The sequence below is a fragment of the Rhinolophus sinicus genome, linkage group LG11 (genome assembly GCF_036562045.2).
Source record: "Rhinolophus sinicus isolate RSC01 linkage group LG11, ASM3656204v1, whole genome shotgun sequence".
NCBI classification, from domain to species: Eukaryota; Metazoa; Chordata; class Mammalia; order Chiroptera; family Rhinolophidae; genus Rhinolophus; species Rhinolophus sinicus.
This window is the reverse complement of record NC_133760.1, coordinates 3,601,689-3,623,255: the sequence shown is the minus strand read 5'-3', so window position 1 is coordinate 3,623,255 and position 21,567 is coordinate 3,601,689. Positions and strand designations below refer to the sequence as shown.

Genomic DNA, 21,567 nt, shown 5'->3' with positions numbered 1-21,567 from the left:
CAATCATTTTCAAATATATACAAAAATGGAAGATAGTGTTGTGAAGCTGGATGAACCCTTCTCCCAATTTTCCATCATTATTTATCATTTCATGACTATTCTTGTTTCATCTATATTTTCATGTACAGTAGTAGCTTATTTTACTTACAATCCCAGACATCATACCCCAAAATGTATGTATAACCTCTTCAAAATGCATTTTTAAATGCAAGGGCTCTTTCATAATGCAACTATCATGCAAAATAAAAATATGTAAAAATATGATCGGGGCAGATGGTTAGCTCAGTTGGTTAGTGTGTGGTGCTCACTACACACTAACAATAGGGTTGCCAGTTCGATCCCCGCGTGGGCCACAGTGAGCGGAGCCCTCCGCAACTGGATTGAAATGACTATTTGACTTGAAGCTGATGGCTACTGGAAAAACACACTTAAAATAAGCTTAAAAAAAATTCAGTCGAGGAGGTCCCCTGGTTTAAATACATCTGGTTTAAATATATATATATATATATATATATATATATATATATATATATGATGTATTGATGCTCAATTTTCTCAATCGTCTCAGAAATATATTTGTTTCTTAAGACAGATTTATTGCAATCAGGATCCAAAGTGTATCCTGACAGCTTTCAGTAGCTGTCTCAAGTCTCTTAACCTATAGTTTGGGCTGGCCATTTTTATTATTTGTGGAAGTTGCTGAGGCATTTGCACATTACAATTTGCCACTTTTGAGATATGGCTTGAGTCACTGATACTGTTTAACTGAACACCCTTGTCGTTTCCTGTCTATAGATACTGATGAGACAAATGGGTGATGACGTTTGATCCCTAGAGAGAGGTATGTGATAGTGACTGTTGGGGAAACAAAATCTTTACCCAGCCCAGACATCCTCTCATAGTAGACAGAAAACACTTCATTATTGAATAAGCATTAAGCCACAATGAGATGTGCATTGCAGACACTCCACTGAGAAACTGCAAACAGAAAAAAATCTCATCCCTCTCAATAGCTAAGCAGACACAACACGTGTTTTCAAGATAGAAAGTGTAACTACTCTTCAACTAAGAGGACTTGACAGCACCATTTGTAACACAGAATTCATCTGAACTCTACCTGGTAATTGGGGTGACCATCTATGTTAGCTTATTGGCTTTATCTAGAGGGGAAAAACACTTACCTTTATGACAGGAGCTAGTTTTACAAATGGACAAGGTGCCGAACAAAGTCGGGCTCCTTCCCTTACAGGAACTGGGGGACTGAGCTCACAAAAGACCTATCTACTCTTCAAAGGTATATATTTTAAAGAGATGGGAAAGTACTTACAGGTTTTCCAAGGTAAATGATCTATAAAAAGGGAAGGAAATCTCTTTCCCCATTTTCAGCAAGGAGAATGAAGCCTCTTATTTTTATATACATGGGATGTTAAGTACAGCAGTGAATATAATCAATGGTATTGCAATAACTATGTATGTCAGGGGTAGTAGACTTGGTGGGGCCATCACTTTGTGAGGGCTGTAAATGTCTAATCATTACGTTGTTTTGTGCACCTGAAACTAATTTTTAAAAGCAAAATATATTTTGTATCCTGACTGCAATCCTATATAATTAATAATCAAGGGAAAAAATTGCTTTTCAGCATTTAAAAACAAGTGTTCCATGTGGCAAAGAAGTCACTCACATCACTGAGGAATGAGTGAAATTCCAACATATGTCTTTGTTGTTTACACTGTTGTCCTATTGGTTAATAAATTGATTTAAAAAATAGGCAAAAAGATTCTGGGCAGACATTTTATCAAAGAAGATAAAGAGATGGTAAATAAATGCATGGAAAAAACACTCAACATCATGAATCCTTAGCAAAATGGAATTAAAACCAAAATGAGTTACCACTACACGCTTATTTCCAGGGCTTTAATTTAAAAAGATTAACCATACCAAGTGTTGGCAGGGTTGTAGAGGAACCAGAATTTTCATATACTGTTGGTGGGAAGGCAAAAGGGAACAACCATTTTAGATCATAGTTCAGCATTTCTGAAAATGTAAAACATTCACCTATACTGTAATATTATATATATATATATAATTGGGAAAGGGGAACAGGACTTTATTGGGGAACAGTGTGTACTTCCAGGACTTTTTCCAAGTCAAGCTGTTTTCCTTTCAATCTTAGTTGTGGAGGGCGCAGCTCAGCTCCAGGTCCAATTGGCATTGTTAGTTGCAGGAGGTGCAGCCCACCATCCCTTGCGGGAGTCGAGTCGTCAAACCAGCAACCTTGTGGTTGAGAGCTGACACTCCAACCAACTGTGCCATCCAGGAGGTCAGCGGCAGCTCAGCTCAAGGTGCCATGTTCAATCTTACTTGCAGGGGGCACAGCCCACCATCCCTTGCGGGAGTCAAGGAGTCGAATCGGCAACCTTGTGGTTGAGAGCCTACTGGCCCATGTAGGAATCGAACCGGCAGCCTTCGGCGTTAGGAGCATGGAGCACCAACCGCCTGAGCCACTCGGCCGGCCCCTATACTGTAATAGTTTGAAAAATAAAACACATCCATATAAAGAACTGAATGCAAATATTCACAGAAGCTTTATTTGTAATACCCCAAACCTGGAAATAATCCAAATCACAAACAGACAAAATGGTTATCTACAGAACAGAATGCTACTCAGCAATAAAAATAATTAACTATTCACATAGGCATTATTGTTAAATCTCAAAATAATTGTGCAGCATGAAGAAGACCAGTATTTTAAAAGAGTATACACCTTATGATGGCTATTTAAAATTATAGAAAATATGAACCAATCCATTGTAAAGGAAGGTAAATCAATGATTGCCTGGGGGGTTGGAAAAGGCATGGAGATTATAAAAGGGCATGAGGTAAATATATGGGTGACAGATAAGTTCATTTTCATGTGTGATGGTTTCACAGCTTTATCCGTATATTAAAGCTTACCAAATTGTACACTTTGGTGCATATCAATTATATACACACCCTAATAAAGCTTTAAAGTGGTTCCAAATAAATACCTAGATCTCTCTCCTTAGGAAATTAGGTTGACAATCATATATGGACTCTGCCATCTCTCTCCTCATGCCCTGGGAGGGGCAGTCTTGCCTCAGTGGCAGCAAATACTGATAAGCAATGAAGACGGTTGCCATCTTAACGAATAGGAATGCTGACTGGTTCACAAAGGACACATCCTTGGACTACAGGATCATCCTTCTATCCTTGTTTTGTTGCCTGTAAAGCAATGGCCTTGTGGTGAACACCCCAGAAATTCACAAAATCTTTAGATTACTTTCTCTGCCAATGACCTCAAGTAAAGGAAGTAGTTATGGAGGTCCTAAAAATTTCCATACACACTGATCACACAAGCCACAGTCACTGGAACATTATGGATGAACTTTCAGAAGAGGCACATCCCGTCTAATTCACTGCACTCTCTTCCACTCCCTATTAACCTAGTGCTTCTGTCCCAATTATGGTTCCACCTGACCCTTATAGTTTTACAACAAATGACACTAACCCATGAAATTTGGTATATCATGGCATATGGCTCCTTTGCAGGACCTCAGGACGAGATTCCCCTCAACACTGCTGGGAATTATGTAGTTTCCCCAAAACTAAGACCTAGCCAGACAATCAGCTCTAATGCATTTTTTGGAGCAAAAATTAATATAAGACCCGGTCTTATTTCACTATAAGACCCAGTCTTATATAAGACGGTTAAGACCCACTCTTATATAAGACTGGGTCGTATATTAATTTTTGCTCCAAAAGATGCATTAGGACTGATTCGCTGGCTAGGTCTTATTTTTGGGGAAACATGGTAACATATACTGTAAACAAAGGAACAAAATTCATAGTCTCTACAGAACCACAATAAAGGTCTCTTCTTCAGAGTGACCTCTGACCACACAAAATAATTGTGGCACCAGGCTGTAAATTAAGACCACAAAGCTATGCAATCTTTCTTCCAAAGCCTTAGGCAGCAATGCAAAATAAATCAGTATTGGACAAAGAGCGATTTTTCTGCCATCATAATGTCCCTCCCGAAGCACAGAAAGTTTGGGATCCCCACAAAACCTGTTCACCTCTACATGCTGACAGATCACAATTCTGCTTTCAAATAATCCTGTGCATTGGATAGAACCACCAAAATTAAAGATACAAAAATAAAAAGACCTTTGCAAAAAGATCTTAAATTGGGGCAATGTACAGCAAGCAGTTTCCAGGTTGGTGAATTAGAACCTAGAAAAATTTATCACAAGTATAATGTGAGAACAATGTCCCTGAAAGAGGTAGTTCTTTTTAGCTGAGATTGGGTGCTCTGGACCAAATCTATGTCAGGTCCATTTCCTAAGTCAGAAAGAAAGGAATCAGGATCCTGCCAAGGCCTTGGAGCATTCATAATTTCCTCAAGCAAAAGGGAGAATGCAGAGGTCAGCTTTCCTGAGCACACTGGCATTGTGACTGGTGCATACTGTGCAGGTCGGCCAGGTGGTAGAGGCAAAATGGCTTCAGCCACAGAAACTGGCAGTAATATAAATCTGGTAATAGTCCTGGGCAGGTTACAAAGTGCAATGCAGTTCCTTAAAATCTTGTATGTACCTGAAACTTATGAGGAATCTAGCACAGTGTATGTTCAGATAAGAGGTTTAAATTCAGATAAATGGCTCTTACAGAGTCCCCTCCAGTGTTGTTATACTGAGGAAGTACAACATTCCCAGCACATTTAAGGCTTTTCTCCAGTGTGAACTCTCCAGTGTCTAAGGAGGTTAGATTTGCAACTAAAAGATTTCCCACACTCACTACACTCATAAGGTCTTTCTCCAGTGTGAACTCTCTGGTGTTGAATGAGATCAGATTTGTGGGTAAAGGGTTTCCCACATTCATTGCATTCATAAGGCCTTTCACCAGTGTGACCTCTCTGGTGTTGAATGAGGCTAGAGCTTTGGCTGAAGGACTTCCCACACTCACTACACTCATATGGCTTTTCTCCAGTGTGAACTCGCTGGTGTTGAATGAGGCTAGCACTTTGGCTAAAGGACTTCCCACATTCACCACACTCAAAAGGCTTTTCTCCAGAATGAACTCGAAGGTGTTGAATAAGGCCAGAGCGTTGTCTAAAGGATTTCCCACATTCACTGCACTCATAAGGTCTTTCTCCAGTGTGAACTCTCTGGTGTTGAATGAGATCAGATTTGTGGGTAAAGGGTTTCCCACATTCATTGCATTCATAAGGCCTTTCACCAGTGTGACCTCTCTGGTGTTGAATGAGGCTAGAGCTTTGGCTGAAGGACTTCCCACACTCACTACACTCATATGGCTTTTCTCCAGTGTGAACTCTATGGTGCTGAATGAGGCTAGCACTTTGGCTAAAGGACTTCCCACATTCACCACACTCAAAAGGCTTTTCTCCAGAATGAACTCGACGGTGTTGAATAAGGCCGGAGCGTTGTCTAAAGGATTTCCCACATTCAGTGCACTCATAAGGTCTTGTGCCAGTATGAATTCTCTGGTGTTGCATGAGGTCAGATTTGCGAGTAAAAGATTTTCCACATTCATTGCACTCATAAGGTCTTTCTCCAGTGTGAACTCTCTGATGTTGAATGAGGATAAATTTGCGGCTAAAACATTTCCCACAAACATTGCACTCATATGGCCTTTCTCCAGTATGAACACTCCGGTGTCGAATGAAGTTGGAGAACTGTCTAAAGGACTTCCCACATTCACTGCACTCATAAGGTCTTTCCCCACTGTGAATTCTCTGGTGTTGAATGAGTTCAGATTTGCAGCTAAAAGATTTCCCACAATCACTGCAGTCATAAGGCATTTCTCTAGTGTGAACTCTCCCATGTCGAATGAGGTTAAAGATTTGTCTAAAGGTTTTCCCACATTCACTGCACTCATAAGGCTTTTCTCCAGTGTGAACTCTCTGGTGTCGGAAAAGGCTAGAGCTTTGTCTAAAGGACTTTCTGCATTCACTGCACTCATAAGGCCTTTCTCTAGAATGAACTCCCTGGTGGTCAATGAGGTTGGATTTGTAGCTAAAGGATTTTCCACATTCGCCACACTCATAATGCATTCCTCCAGTGTGCTGTCTTCGGTGGTTAATGAGTTTGGATTTGTGGATAAAAACTTTTCTGCATTCAATGCATTGGTAAGTCCTGTCTGCATTATGAGTTCTCTGGTGTTTTATAAGACTGAAGTTATGGGTAAATAACTTTCCACATTCTCTGCATCCATAAGGCTTTGTACTACTGTGAATTCTCTGGTGTTTAATAAGTCCAGAAATTTGGCTAAAGAATATCCCACATTCACCACACTCATATGGCTTTTCCCCAATGTGAATTTTCTGGTGAACAAGTCTGTAGTTGCAGCTGAAGGCTTTCCTACACGTGCTACACTCATAAAGCCCTTCTTTAGAGCAGACACTCTGATTCTGAACAAGTTTATGGTTGTGGCTGGCAGCTTTTTCATATTCACCCCACTCGTAATGAGTTTTTCCATTATGAAAGGCCTGCCCACTCTCACTATAACTGTGTGCCTCCACATTGTTAGGAGTGGCCTGGTGCTGGATAAGACCTGAGGTGGCTGGGAAGTCCTCTCCAACCTCCCTACAGGTGAAAGGCTCCCCTGATACATAGAAGCTGCAGCTGGTCACAAACAAGGCCCCATCCATATCTCTTTTCCAGGGCTTCTCTCTACTGGCATGCCTCTGCTGCTGGTGAAGGTTTGCACTGAAACAGAAGTATCTCACACATGTGTCACCCAAGTATGGTTTCTGCAAAGGGTATATTGTTTGGTGCTCAAATTGGTGCAAAATATCTTTCAAGACTGAGACACACATCTCACAGGGATGGATCTTCTGGGTGGTTGAGGCTATCTTAGAGGACCTGACCTGTGACTCTCCTTCTACAGATATACTCTGCTCAGAAGGGGCCTCCTCATCTTCCATTTTATGCCAACAACCTGAAAGCAGAGAAATGATCAGGAAATGGATGTTGACTTTGCTAGGAGGGGTAAGTCCCATTACAAAGGTGTGTCAGACACAATGTGTTGGGTACATAGGATTGTTCTCAAAACAAAGGACGTGGGGGCAGGTTGACGAAGGGGCTGCTGTGCAGTACTGGGCCTCTGAAGATCACAGAATAGGGGAGACCTCACCAGAAAAAGGACACAAATGTGGCATGCACCACACGGAAGAGAGACAGGATCTCCAATCCATTTTTGTGTTAACAGCCTTCAGCAGGATCTTGTCTACTGGTGACATGGGAAAGCTCTAAAGATGGTTGGTTTTGTCCTTTTCCAGGAAAACTCAATTGGAACTGAGTAGCTGGTGTTCAAGGACTATTTAAAGGATATGTGCACACCTTGTAACACAGGCACAGGTCAATGCTGGAGAATACTGCAGAGGGAGCAGTGCAGAGGAACAGGTGATGATTCATGGAGACCACAAAAATAAATGGAGCCAAGAGTCAGAAGTCACAGATGAAATGACAAGTCAGCAAAGTGTCAAGTATGGGGAAGAAAAGGTAGAAAAAGGTGTGGCCAGTGGTACTTGCACCAAAACACTACTGGATACATGGCAGGCTCCTGGTATGATCTAAATACAGCCGTAATGTCATGCTCTCCCCCAGTCACCACTCACCAGGGTCAGACCTCCACTGAGACCATCTTGCCATGTCCACCCTGCACAACAATCAAGGTTCTCCCTGCACCCTCTATTGTACAACTACTTAGAACCTGAACGATGCAAGTCTTAATGAAAGACAACATAGGTGAGCAACCAGCACTGGCCCAGAAAAACTTGGCACACAATAATATTCAGGAAAGAAATTGAAAAACAATTGGGGGGCAGCTGGTTAGCTCAGTTGGTTAGAGCTCTGTGCTCATAACACCAGGGTCGCGGGTTCAATCCCCGCATGGGCCAGTGTGAGCTCTGCCCTCCACAACTAGATTGAAACAACTACTTGACTTGGAGCTGATGGGTCCTAGACAAACATACTTAAAATAAATAAAGTTAAAAAAAGAAAAAAAAAGAAAAAGAAAAACAATTGAAGGAAGGTCTTACGAGAACAGCCTATGGGTCATGTAAGTAATGTAATGACCATGACCTGGCATAGGCAATCACAAAGAACTGTTAGCTATAGGAAGGAGGCAGAACTGGAGGCCATAGATCTGGACATAGTCACCTTGCCAGGCAGAGGGAAAGCAAGGTGGGCTCCATTAAGTTGTCTGCAAGACTCCTGACTCCCAGATACTTCCCTGCACTTTTTGAGGCAACAAGTGTTAGGGATGCTTGGGGTGCCCATTGCTCAGGGTACTCCACAAGGCTCAGCACTGGCTCCCACAGCACATATGACAAGAATGTGGACGAAGTGAGCAGAGCCAATGGCCCAGCTATGGGAAAGACAAAGCTACCTCGGGAGAAAAAAGGGAAGGCAGGACATCACCTCAGGACACTAAGAGAGATATGAAGGTCTTACCCATGGATGCTACAAGTGCAAAGTTCTCCAGCATCACATCGCAGTACAGGAGTCTTTGAGCCTCATCAAGGAGCACCCACTCCTCTTGGGAGAAGTCAATGGCCACGTCCTCAAAGTTCATACCCTGTCATAATGGGGACAGTTCATTCCACGATTAGCTTCTTTCCCAGGATTCCAAATTCACCTTCCACATCTATCACGTGCTCACTCCCCTCCCCACCTCAGAAAAGATACCAGGCCTTGGTGCCATTGGAGCCACTCTATCCTAATATTCCCACTGAAACCGTGTCTTCCCACAGCAACAATAAGCACATGGGCAGACAGATGAAACCTGAGCTCTGGGCCTGGCGTGCAGGCCACGTTGCTTCTTGTCAGTATGGTGGCTGTCACAGACAGGTCAGGGAGAGAAGTTGGCACAGGGAGGGTGTGATTGATCTGACACTGGTCTTGTCAGGCAATACCACTAAGGTCTCCCAGACTGTTCAAGACACAAAAAACATGGCATCACCCTTCACACTTATGACCCCAATTCCAGGGCCCTGGGGCCATCAGTTTATACTATCCTCTTCACATGCACATAATTCTTTGAACCACACTTCTCTCACACAGCTACATTCCCAGGGTCACAACTTAAAAGGTAACATGGCCCTGCCATGATGGGGACAGGTCATTCCATGATCAGCTTCTTTCCCAGGATTCTAATTTCACCACCCTCCTAATTTATCCCCTGCTTATTCCCCCTCCCTTCCCCAGGGAAGATTTTCAAGCCTGAGTGGCACTGATGTAGACTGCCTTATTGTGGTCCTATTGATAACTGTGTCAGCCCTCCATAATAGGCAGGTGGATAGATAAATGGCATCTAGGCTCTGGACCTGACATGTAGGACCTCAACATCATCCACTTTTCAGGCAATTCCCCTGGGATTCCCCATATCGTTTCTTCCAGACACCACCAAACATGGGCTTACCCTTCGCTCTTATGTCAATACCAGGGCACTGGGGACATGAATTCATACTTCCTCTCGAAGTGCACATCACTCACTCTACCACACCTCTCTCTCACAACTGCATGCCCACAGCCATAGCCCCCAACTGCCCTACACCATAGCCATCTCCTTGGCCTATCCACTTGTTACTCAGCATATGTGGTCCAGAGAATGCTTGGCAAATTAAATAGGATCAAGTACTCAACCCATACTCTGATGGTCCCCAATGCCAGAGGCAGCCTTGAGTCCTGTTATGAAGGCCTCCCTCCATGACTGCTCCTTGCGTTAACCTCACCTACCGAGAACCACATCAGATTTCAGATACCCACGGCCCTCCTCCACTTGTGCTGCACTTGATACTCCTTCACCAGTCATAGTCTTCCTCTCTCTACCAAACCTTCATTCAAGGCCCAGCTCCAGAGGCCCTCTACCCCATGTGCAGTGAGTTTCACAGATGACCACTTATGTCTATAATCTAATCTGCCAGCCTGACTGGAACACCCCAGGCCACACAACAAAATTCGGGTGAGTCTGTGAAGCAGTGAATAAGGGTCAAATCCAGTCTCATCTTATGTGAATTATTCCTATGACTCTATATCTATCTCATATCCAATGATCCCTTGAAGGCCTTGGCCACTTGCCAAACCATACTCTCTCCCCCACCCTCTACATGACTTCTTTCCCTAAACTGTGTTGTGACACCCATCTCCTACAACCAGGGTCCCAAGCAGGAAACCCAGTCCTTGGGCCCACCCTCTTCTTCCTGGGCTACTATTACCACTGACATCTTGACTAGGATTTCCCCATACGAAAGTGACTACAGCTCTTCCTTGGTCCACACACTCTCCACTATCTTTTGGAGAAGTCTCTATCCTGAACTCCTCAAGAGTTCCAGATGCCCATGAACTACTCTCTGAAACATCTCATACCTTAACTGGCCAAAAAATAAAACTCTTGATATGCCCAACGAAAATTACTCTTACTATGGACTTCCCCATCTCAGTTAATGGAGCATCCATCTTTCAGCTCATAAAACTAAACCTTCAAATTATCCAACTCTTACCTCTTTTTCTCTCAACCTCAAAATTAGGAAAATTCAGGAGGCCATATCTAAAACACCAATCCAGAATCCAACTGCTTCTCCCACCTCCACGGCCAAAATCCTGGTCGTTACCATCACACTCACCCAGACTATCACAGTAGCTTCCTACCAGGTCTTTCTACTACCTCTACACCCATACTGTTCTCCATACTGCAGCCACAGGGATTCTAATGAGACCTGGGTTGGATCCTCTGCTCCAAATCTCCCATCACCTCCAAAGGAAGCACCCAACTTCTCACAAAGCTGTTCTAGATTCGCCTCCTGTCCCACTGCTCCCAGTTCCCAGAAGGAAAAAGGATACTGCAGGTCCCTAAACTAGCTCAGCCTCCCCTCCAAGCTTTTGCACATTCTGGTACCTGTGCCCAGGAGAACCTTCCATATCTCATTCCACTGGTTGCCAAAAATAGGAATCACTCCATATAACCCTAGACCTGGACTTAAGACCCTGGGTTTGGTATCTATTCAAGGTCCCCAGGCCCAAGAGCTGGAAGAATGACACGACAATCCCAGGACACCACTATCCCAGAGACCATAAGGGTGGGGTGAGGATTAGTGACACCCTGAAATAAATTCCACAAACCAGTACCCCTAAGCGATTCTGCAATTACAGGAATCTGCGGAAAGAGAAAGGTGGTTTGAGAGCCTGGCAACCACCGCCAGGATCCATGGGCTCAGGCCGCTAAGTACCCTTGTTAAGACCATGAGCCAGGTGACCTCGAGATAACTACATTATTTCTGGGCCTCAGTGTTCCCTGCAGACTCTTGTCAGTTATGTAATCTTTGACAGGACTTAACTTTCCTGGACCTGTCATCATCTTTCTGTCCTTCCTCTGAGCATCTTTTGGAAAACTTTTAGGACCCTATCTCAGACAGTGTCCCTGTTTTCTTCATAACCCTTCCTGACTCCCAACGTACTGAGAATAAAAGCAAAACGCCTCAGGCACAACTTCGTCTCACATTCTCTGTTGCCTGTAGACAAAAAACAGAGCCCGGGTTTCCCTAATACTCGCGGATGAGTCACCCTTCCACGTCTATACACGGCAGTCCCTTCTGCCTATAACCATCTCCCACACTCCGTGTCACACCGGATGTTACCCACAAGCACCTCACGATTCTGGAAGCCGGGGTCTGGGTTGCAGGACGTGAGCAGGCGTCCCACACCCGGGGCTTTAGGGTTTGGATGGGGTGAGGGCGGTGAGGGCCCGGGGGATGCGCATTCACCTGAGCCTGGCGCCTCAGCGCGGCCGCTGCCGTAGGGCTCTGTGAGCGGAGCGGAGTCTGCGTGGCACTGAGGCCCCGATCCCGGCCTGTGGCGGGTCACCCCGCGTTGCGCCGGTGCCAAGCCTCGGACCCGTCTCTGTGCTGGAGGGCGACTACTCTGGCGCCTTCTTGGTCGCGACTCAGCACTCTGAAGCCTCTGACTCGGTGAATTGACGGGAAAGGCCAAAATGACCGCCACGAGGACGACGCTGGAAGTCCCGCCCTGACACGATAACCAGCATGGCAATGCCACTGTCTTGGCTCAACCCCGCTACCGTTGAGCGCATTGACCTCTGGGTAATGTAGTTTCCTCCGCTCCAGCGTCCCAGTCTTTGACAGTTTCCTCAGCGTCCCAGTCTTTGACATTAGCGAATAAAGGTGTTGCGGCACCGCAAGTTGCGCTGGGTAATGAAGACTTAAGTTCAGCAGCGCTTCGCAGGTTTCTGGGTGGTTTGTCTCCAACTTGTTTGGAGACATTATTTCAAACTCTGTGAAACTCAGAATGCTCCCTGAGGCTAAAAGTGTTATTTTATTTATTCCCCAAAACTACAAATACAAATGGACATATTTTCATTCAGACAGAAAACGTATCCACTCTCAGCTGGAATTTAATAAACATTTTCTAGGTATTCAAATGCATGTAGTCAGAAGCGTTAGATTTTATAGCTCTGTATGTTCAGTCTTGGCCATGACTTGGAAGCTAAGGAGGGAGGTTTACGTCGCCCTGAAGTGGAAGAACAAGGAGTTATCTCTGTCTCTGGTTCCCACAGAGAACATCTCTCCTGCCTGTATACTCAGTAATGGTATCCTATTCATAGAACAATATTGTTTATTCATTCAGTGTTCCCTACTCTGTATCCTAAGATATATTCAATTCCTTTAGGAATCTGACATGTATCTCAAGTAGAAAGCAACTTATTAAATTCTGTTTTGGTATGCAATAGTGACTAGTGTTTTCAGGCAGAGCACAAGTGCTCATGGGGCATCTGAATCCCATCATCTCATCTTCTTGTTGGGAAAGGGTATCATTTCTCAGTGATTTCTGGGACTCTGTGCATAAGAAACTGATGATATCTCAGAACAAAAGGTTGTGAAATGCAAATTACAGAAAGCTATTAATAATGATTATGTAGTTATTCAAAGATAGTGGTAGAAATAGCTGTGAGGAAACACCAGTGGAGGGTGAAAAGAGTTAAGACCTCAGATAATTTTCATCAGGAGATGAAGTCTGAGTTAGGCTGAGCCCAATCTTGGTATTGTTATCCTTTTTAATTGGTTTCATCCTAGTGGATTTGTAGTGGTTTCTCACTGTAGTATTTTTTTTTTTTTTAAAGATTTTATTGGGGAAGGGGAACAGGACTTTATTGGGGAACAGTGTGTACTTCCAGGACTTTTTTCCAAGTCAAGTTGTTGTCCTTTCAATCTTAGTTGTGGAAGGCGCAGCTCAGCTCCAGGTCCAGTTGCTGTTGTTAGTTGCAGGGGGTGCAGCCCACCATCCCCTGCTGGAGTCGAACCAGCAAACGTGTGGTAGAGAGGACGTACTCCAACCAACTGAGCCATCCGGGAGCTCAGCGGCAGCTCAGCTCAAGGTGCCATATTCAATCTTAGTTGCAGGGGGAGCAGCCCACCATCCCTTGCAGGAGTCGAGGAGTCACACCGGCAACCTTGTGGTTGAGAGCCCACTGGCCCATGTGGGAATCGAACCGGCAGCCTTTGGCATTAGGAGCATGGAGCTCCAACCGCCTGAGCCACTGGGCTGGCCCTCACTGTAGTTTTAACTTGCAATTTCATAATGACTAAAGTTAAACAACTTTTCTAGGTCTAATAACCATTGGTATACATCCTTTACTAAAGATTCTGCTCAAATATCTTTCCTATTTTAGTTTTTGTCTTTTTCTTATTGATTTCTATGATTTCTCTTATATGCAAGTCCTTCAGTCAGATATTCATTTTTTCTACTATTCTGTGTTACAATTTTTAATCATTTTGAGGTTATATACATATACATATGGTGTTATCCCAGTGTTTTTAGAGTTGTCTTTACTTATAGCTAGCAATTCCTCACTACTCCAATGTTTTAGTTAATATTTTTTTATTGAACTTTCTCTATGGAATTTCTTTCTCCTGATTGGATCCTAACTGATAATGAATTGGTCCTTGCAGTAGTCCTAGTAAACCCATAAGGATGGGATTTGGGGATTGGTTTGGCCATGCCATTGGGCTTGACTGAAGTGCTGAACACCTAGCCAATGGGAAATGGGATGCTAGTGACCCAAGTATGCATTAGCATCATACTTAATCTATTACCTGGGACTGGTTGTGATTAAGTGGCAGCTGCAGCACATGCCTTGAGACTACATAGGTGCTGCAATGAGTATTAAGGCAGTGAAAGTGACTACAAAGACTGAATTCAAGGAAGGATTCTTTTGACTTCACATTACTGCTTATAAAGAGAAAATGGTAAGCTCAAGATCATTATCTATCAGCTCAAGTCCTAGCATGAGAAACAGAATGTTTCCATGATAGCCCTAAAAGAAGCTCTGATTTCTATAGCTGCATGGTTCATTGTTGAAAATCAAAACATTAAATTAATGGCTTGCTGAATTACAATGAGAGTTGAATACAGGACAACAATATTTCTCATGTGAAAGTTAGGGCATTGGTTAAGTGGAATTCTGAATCTTGGAATGGGGACATCTGGTTGGATGCACAAAAAACTGACAATCTGGAACCCTTAAGTAACTGAGTCGCTCTTACCAGGTATCTGGGGAGACTAGCCTTCCTTTGCTAATATCACCTGGGTAGATGCCTGTAGAGGAATGCCAGTTCTCCACAAGACTCACTGAAACAACCTATAACTAGTATCAACTCTTAGCATGATCCAGGGAAATAAGAGGAAATAATGGACAAACCAAAAGGATTGTGATACTTTGCCAGTATTGATTACCAGAAACCTGAGAAGCAAGTGTGGATATGGGCTCTAAAAATGTTTGACCAAGGAGGGTAGAATATATGAATAAACTAAATAGAATATATGAATGGACCAAATTCATTGATTTTGTGCAGTACTAGAAATTCTGGATTTAGTGTGTTAGTTTGTGTGACTGGAGGAGGCGACTCTAACAGCCTGCCTGTTCAGTTGACTGGCTGTGGATTCAATGGTGGCCTATGGTTGATGAGACTGAGATGCCAAAGTTAGTCTGGCATGATGTACAAGACAGAATTGAAAGGCTTAAGGATAGCGATATTGGCTGAATTTATCTCTATATATCTCTATATATCTATATCTATATCTATATCTATATCTATATCTATATCTATATCTATCTATCTATCTATATATATATATGTTATTTTATTTTATATTTTATAATGTTGACATCTTGGAGGCCCTACAGTCCTGGAAGAGACTGCCACTGGAAGGGTTAGCTAACTCCTAAAGATGGTAAACAACCTGCCCAACAGCCTGCCTTTCATATGCAAACCTACCAATCCAAAACCATACCCTCATCCACCTCTTTTATCTGACTCTCACACTCTACCAAGCCAATATTTCTAGGGCCCTAGGTCAGCCCAGGCCCAGGAAGCAGATAATTAGGGACCACCCCTATGCCCCAAAGCCTGCCAGAATTATCCAAACTCAGTAGTCCTAACCGGTTTACCCTACCCTGCCTTGCCTTTCTCATGGAAACCATAAAAAAGGCTTACACCCTTGTTTTCTTTACTCCTTTATGTCTTCTGACCAACACTGTTGCTTCCACACCTTCACATGGCCCTGCTTTTAGGAACTGTAAGCAATAAAAACTTATTACAGAAGCATTAAGCTCTCCATGTTGCTATTCAGTCACCTTGAAACTGGAGGACAACCGAGTCAGCAGCTTGTGCTGCCTGGGCCGCTCAGCCAATAAACCAACACAGGAGTTGGGCCATAGGATAAGTGTTTATTGTCAGAGCACCAGTGATCTGAGAAGGCAGCAGGTTAACACCTTCAAAAACTGTTTTAATATTCTCAGACTGGCTTAGGGTATTTAAAGGAAAATCTGGACGTTCTTTCAGAGGTTATGTGATGGTTCTGGGGGTCTACATGGAGCTTTCCCTCTGGCCACCTGGTTCTCCAGTGGTGTCAGCAACCCAAGAACAATGATGGGAATAGTCTGGAAAGAATACTAGATCATAGAGATTGTGATCAATAAGCCTAAGGGTATTAATCATAAGTTTCAGGGTAATTTTCTAAAACAAGGAACTGGGACAGGAGACATTCTGAGCTCAAGACTCAGGGGGTATGATCTATTTTCAAGCTATAGGTAGGCCAAAGAAAGTCAAGGTTGTGGATGTTGCGAGGCCTCTACTATGGGGGTCCCAACAAGGCCCTGCTGCAATTTCCCTGTCTTTTAATCATTTTATTTCTATAAAATGAGTATGGTTGCAAGGGTTGGGGTGATGACCGTTCTTGGCTGCTTCCTGCTGAGAGTGGGCATCATACCTGCCTATGAGAACCGATTATAACAGGGAGGGGGCTGTTTATGGCATATCTAGCAGTCAGAGAGGCTAGGGTCCCTAGCTATTATATCAACCTATTCTCCCTAGAGGAGTCCGGGGAAGAGGAGAGCCAAAAGCACTAAAATTATGGTGATTAAAAAAACAGCATTTAATGGGCATCCTAGGTGGGGCACAAGTAAAGAGGAAAACTTGACCCAAAATAGGCCCAAGAGAAAGGCAATAATGAGCAGCTCTAGCAGTCGTCAGTACTTATCAGCCTTTGGAGGTTAACTTGTTTGTCTGTTTGAAGAGGAGCTTAAGGTCTTCAATTGGCTCATAGGAACAGGAGTGACAGTCTTCCTTCTGGAGGAATCCTGTGGAGACTTAAATGAAACAGGTTTGATTGGAGGGAAGGAAAGCCAGTCACTGACTCTGTGAAGCCTGACAGTAGCTCCAAAGAAATGCAAAGTGTCCCTTCTATTTAGGAGCTAACTGGTCTGTCAGGCACCTCTCCCCCTCTAGGCTCCTAACATTACTTGGTCCCCTAGTTTTCAGAGCTACAATGTGTACAGGGGTCAGTCTGGGGGAGGTGCCAGTCCCCCATATTTCATAAGTGCCTGCTGGACCTCTCCTATGTAATAACAACATAAGAAATAACAGAATTGAGGTCAGAACCCAAAGCAATGGGCAGAATTGAGGTCTTATAGGTCTCCTGACAAATTTTTTTTTTTAAAGTCTGATTTGCTCATTTTACATTTGCTCTAAGGCATAGGCCAATGGTAAGGAACAGGCTGAGTATGAGCCCAAATCTAGGCAAGGGACAGGAAGAGAAGTCAAGGGATGGGAAGGCAAAGCATGGCAAGGCAAGGGGCAGGAAGGCAAGGCATGGCTCTATTTTTATCCCCACAACAGAGCAGGTTTCAGAGGAAACAGGTGCAGAGTGAGTGCTCATGACAATAAATGGCTACCATGTCAATCAAGAAATTAACAGGCTTACCTACCACATCAAGGGTAACCCGCAGTTCCTCCCCTGTGCTTGGGAGCCACTGGGAATCTCAGGCCCATCATTCGATCACAGCTACTTGTGGGGAGGAGTTGGTTTCTGCTCCCTTCAGAACAGGGGACAATCCCTCCTCCAGTGCCCTTTTAGTTTGCACAGAGGGCATGGCTGCTTTGGAGGACTAGGACACTCCTTACGCCACTGGCCTGAATTTCTACATCCAAATCAGTCTCCTTTACCTGGTGTTCCTCTTCTGGGGTTGCCAGGGTGGCCCTGAGGTGCCTTCACACTTGGTTTGTCCATAACTGTAGCCAAAAGTCTGACCTGTCTCTGGTCTTGTCCTTTGGTCTCACTGTATCTTTATTCCTCGTTTTCCCTGTCTCGGTTGTAAAAGACATTGTAACAAATTCCCAGGCCTTCTTTTAGGTTCTGAGCCTCTTTATCAGGGATGTAACAGTGGGCCAGTGTTGCCACGCAGCAGCCTAACCATCTGTCCCCTCGTACCTGTCCCTAAAGAAAGAAGAGTCTGTGAGACGGATCCTTTCAGGGACTTTGCTTCACCTTTGTGCTTACATTTCATGTCTCTCTGTTTGGCTCCAAAGGATGGCTGGTAGCCAATGATGGGTAAGATTCCTCACGGAAGGAACAACCCAAGCCAGGCGGAATCGTGTGGGGACCACCAGGAGAACTCACGGGTTGATAGAGGTGGACACAGCCCCTCACCTTCCCCCAGCTAAGGAGAGCTTCTGCCTATGTGGCTACATTCCTTCCCACAACCTGCTTGGGAAGTGAGTCAATGATGTGATAACATCAGTTCTCCTTCCATTCTTAACAATAAGTTTTAGCATAAAGGATTTGTCCCTGTGGAGGCAGATATCATAATTGTTAAGACATCAAGGAAATTTCTATTCTGGTTGTTTGCAAGCAAGGGTGATTGATTTGAATCAGTTTTCTGGTATGATGTATGAGACTCACAGACCGTGGAGAAAACAATGCTACTTCCTTGTGTGTGTATCAATAAAAGCCAGAAGGCAGCCCGATTTGGGGCTCTCAGTCCTTTGAGGCTGGGAGAACTTTGGCCCCCTGTTTCATAACTTTCTTGATTTCTGTTTCTTTCTTAACCTTTCGCCGCCCCTTCTTGTTCTCTCACTGCCTGTGTTGTGCCGGACGCGACAGGCCAGAACCATTCCTAGCCTTGTCAGGTTAGGAAAAACATCAAGCCAAGCTTCCTTACACTGGCCTACATTTGACATCGAGGAGGGCACATAAATTCTAGCAGTCCCTAAATACAGAAGTTTACATAATTATTAGCAAAATTTAGTTCTTACTATTGTGGAAATTTACTTTCCTTAAGTAACCAAAGACCAGATTAAGACAATATAAAACATAGAAAATTATTTTGATGACACATAATCTTTGTTTTCCAGGCAGAAAACTTTTCCATAATATCAATAGCAGACTAATAGTGTAATAAACTTTGTCTTAGCAGAGAGAGAAAACGTAACTCTAATTTTATACCAGCTTACTTTTGATATCTGAATTTAATAAATTGCATTTAGCTTAACATATATAAAATTCTCTCAAGATTTTTCTTCACAAACTTTTTACAACTTCCCCAGTCCCTCTTAGTTTGTCTCTTCTCACTCATTCAGAAATAACCATCCGTAGGACAAACTACTTTCTTTCAGTTCCCTCAAAATTGTATTACCATACCTATACCTTTCTTTAAAACACACATCATTTCCTTTCATATTAATTAGAATCCATAACATTCAGAACCTTAATTTTTACTGATAACTAAAAGCAACCGATTAGCACTTCCATTGGCAAATTCAGGAACATATTTTGCAACCTTCAAAGCATAGGTTTTTGTAATAAAATACAAGAAATATTTCTGTGTTTTCCCGAAAATAAGATCTAGCCAGAGCTCTAGGACTCTAATACATCTTTTGGAGCAAAAATTAATAGAAGACCCCTATATTATATTATATTATATTATATTATATTATATTATATTATATTATATTATATTATATTATATTATATTATATTATGACCCAGTCTTATATTATATTAAAATAAGACTGGGTCTTCTATTAATTTTTGCTCCAAAAGACGCATTAGAGTTGATGGTCCCTGCTAGGTCTTATTTTCGGGAAAACATGGTTATTAACAGATCTTAATTTATCTTTTAACATTCCTGTGACAAGAAGCCAGAAATAGATTAACTCAGTCCTATTTAATAACTAATATTTCAGCATTTCATTATTTTGAAATACCTAGACATTCAATAATTTTTATCATTTAACACTACTCAGCAAAACTAAAATCTTAAGTTACCAACAGATGCTGGGAAACTATGTCCAAGCATGCACACCATGTAATTATTACTGAAAAGTTTTATCTAAAACCTTATTTTAGTTACTTTTCATTAGTTCTTAACTCTATGAGATTTTAAAATTAATTATTACCCAAGCTATTTTCTTGACAAATTTTGTAACAGAGATAACATGAATTTATTTTTGCAAACTCAGGTGAAACAAAAGATACCATATTTAATGTTAATAACCTTAAAAGACTATTTAACCAAAAGTTAAAAACAGATAGACCGGAAGCCGGGGCCTTAGTTCTCTTTCCCAACTTGCAAGATGGCGGGTGAAAAAGCTGGTAAGCCGGACACTAAGGAGAAGAAACCTGAAGCCAAGCAGGCTGATGCTGGTGGCAGGTTAAGAAGGTGAACCTCAAGGCCAAAACGCCTAAGAAGGGGAAGCCGCACTGTAGCCGAAACCCTGTCCTGGTCAGAGGAATCGGCAGGTATTCCCGATCAGCTATGTATTCCCGAAAGGCCATGTACAAGAGGAAGTACTCAGCAGCTAAATCCAGGATTGAAAAGAAAAAGGAGAAGGTTCTTGCTACTGTCACAAAATCAGTTGGTGGCGACAAGAATGGTGGCACCCGAGTGGTTAAACTTCGCAAGATGCCTAGATACTATCCTACTGAAGATGTGCCTCGAAAGCTGTTGAGCCATGGCAAGAAACCCTTCAGTCAGCACGTGAGAAAACTGCGGGCCAGCATCACTCCCGGGACCATTCTGATCATCCTCACTGGGCGCCATAGAGGCAAGAGGGTGGTTTTCCTGAAGCAGCTGGGCAGTGGCTACCTGTGACTGGACCTCTGTCCCTCAATTGAGTTCCTCTGCGTAGAACACACCAGAAATTTGTCATCGCCACCTCCACCAAAATTGATATCAGTGGTGTGAAAATCCCCAAACATCTCACTGATGCTTACTTCCAGAAGAAGAAGCTGCGTAAGCCCAGGCACCAGGAGGGGGAGATCTTCAACACAGAGAAAGAGAAATACGAAATTACAGAACAGTGCAAAATTGATCAGAAAGCCGTGGACTTGCAAATTCTGCCAAAAATCAAAGCTGTTCCTCAGCTCCAGGGCTACCTCCGCTCTGTGTTTACTCTCACAAATGGGGTTTATCCTCACAAACTCGTGTTCTAAATTAATTACGAAGAACCTAATTTAAATGCCTGAACTGTTAAAAAAAAAAGTTAAAAACAACCTTAGTATCAAATATTTTCTTAGATCACATGATCCTGAAAAGTACTTGGGTCAGTTTTCATTATTTATTTTTAATTTATATAAGCACTTAATCTTTTATCTTAAGCCAATTAATTGTAATCTGGTAATACCACCAGAGGCAAAAAACTATATTATATATAAAACACAGACAAGCACAGATATCAGAGATTATATACATGAACAGAACTACCAACAATTTCAGATAGGAAAGTTTCAAACAGACTAGAGCAGAAGGGTGGAGGTCTGGTTTGAGAGATTACCACTTGTTTTTTAAAAATTGACTTTCCCCCACCCTCAGTTATCTCAGCCTCAGGGAGTAGTAGCTGTGCCGTCACTTCAGATTATCTGCAAGATCTTGAAAGTTACTAAGAGTTGGAAAAGTTTTTCAAGACATTTACTTTTGCCAAGTTTCTGAACATACAGTTGGTGTCCAACTATAAGTGGATTAGGAGACAGTTGTATTCCCCTTTTCTCTGAACCATCAGTTTACTTTTCTTCTTTCTAGAGTCTACCGTAAAGGCTTATACTACATAAGAAATTTCATCCTATTTCCCAGACCTCTAACAGAACAATTCCAGTTACAAAATAGTATAATAATCCAATAAACTATTGAGTGACCAGCACTCTCCAGAACCTAATATATACATTGGCCAAGAA

General features: G+C 42.8%; 1 protein-coding gene, 1 non-coding gene and 1 pseudogene across 10 annotated transcripts in view; 2 read left to right on the top strand and 1 right to left on the bottom strand.

Annotated features, from left to right (window-relative positions):
• Nucleotides 1–12,412, bottom strand: part of LOC109439640 (zinc finger protein 560) — a 35,306-nt gene extending 22,894 nt beyond the window's left edge. For 2 of the 9 annotated variants that reach the window (XM_074315476.1, XM_074315475.1), the window contains exons 1-2: nucleotides 11,805–12,399; nucleotides 8,497–8,620 (exon numbers count right to left, since the gene is read on the bottom strand). In XM_074315476.1, coding sequence (XP_074171577.1) covers nucleotides 8,497–8,617 — 121 coding nt within the window. In that variant the 5' untranslated portion in view covers nucleotides 8,618–8,620; nucleotides 11,805–12,399. Of the gene's footprint in view, nucleotides 1–2,563; nucleotides 6,980–8,496; nucleotides 8,621–11,804 lie in introns of those variants that run through there. The other 7 variants (XM_019719928.2, XM_074315471.1, XM_074315472.1 and 4 more) reach the window with 7 other exon arrangements.
• TRNAM-CAU (transfer RNA methionine (anticodon CAU)) lies at nucleotides 7,867–7,940 on the top strand. Its single transcript has one exon. It is a non-coding gene; the product is annotated as a tRNA-Met (tRNA).
• Nucleotides 12,413–19,931: 7,519 nt separating the features above from the next.
• LOC109439638 (large ribosomal subunit protein eL6) lies at nucleotides 19,932–20,849 on the top strand (annotated as a pseudogene).
• Nucleotides 20,850–21,567: the final 718 nt, after the last annotated feature.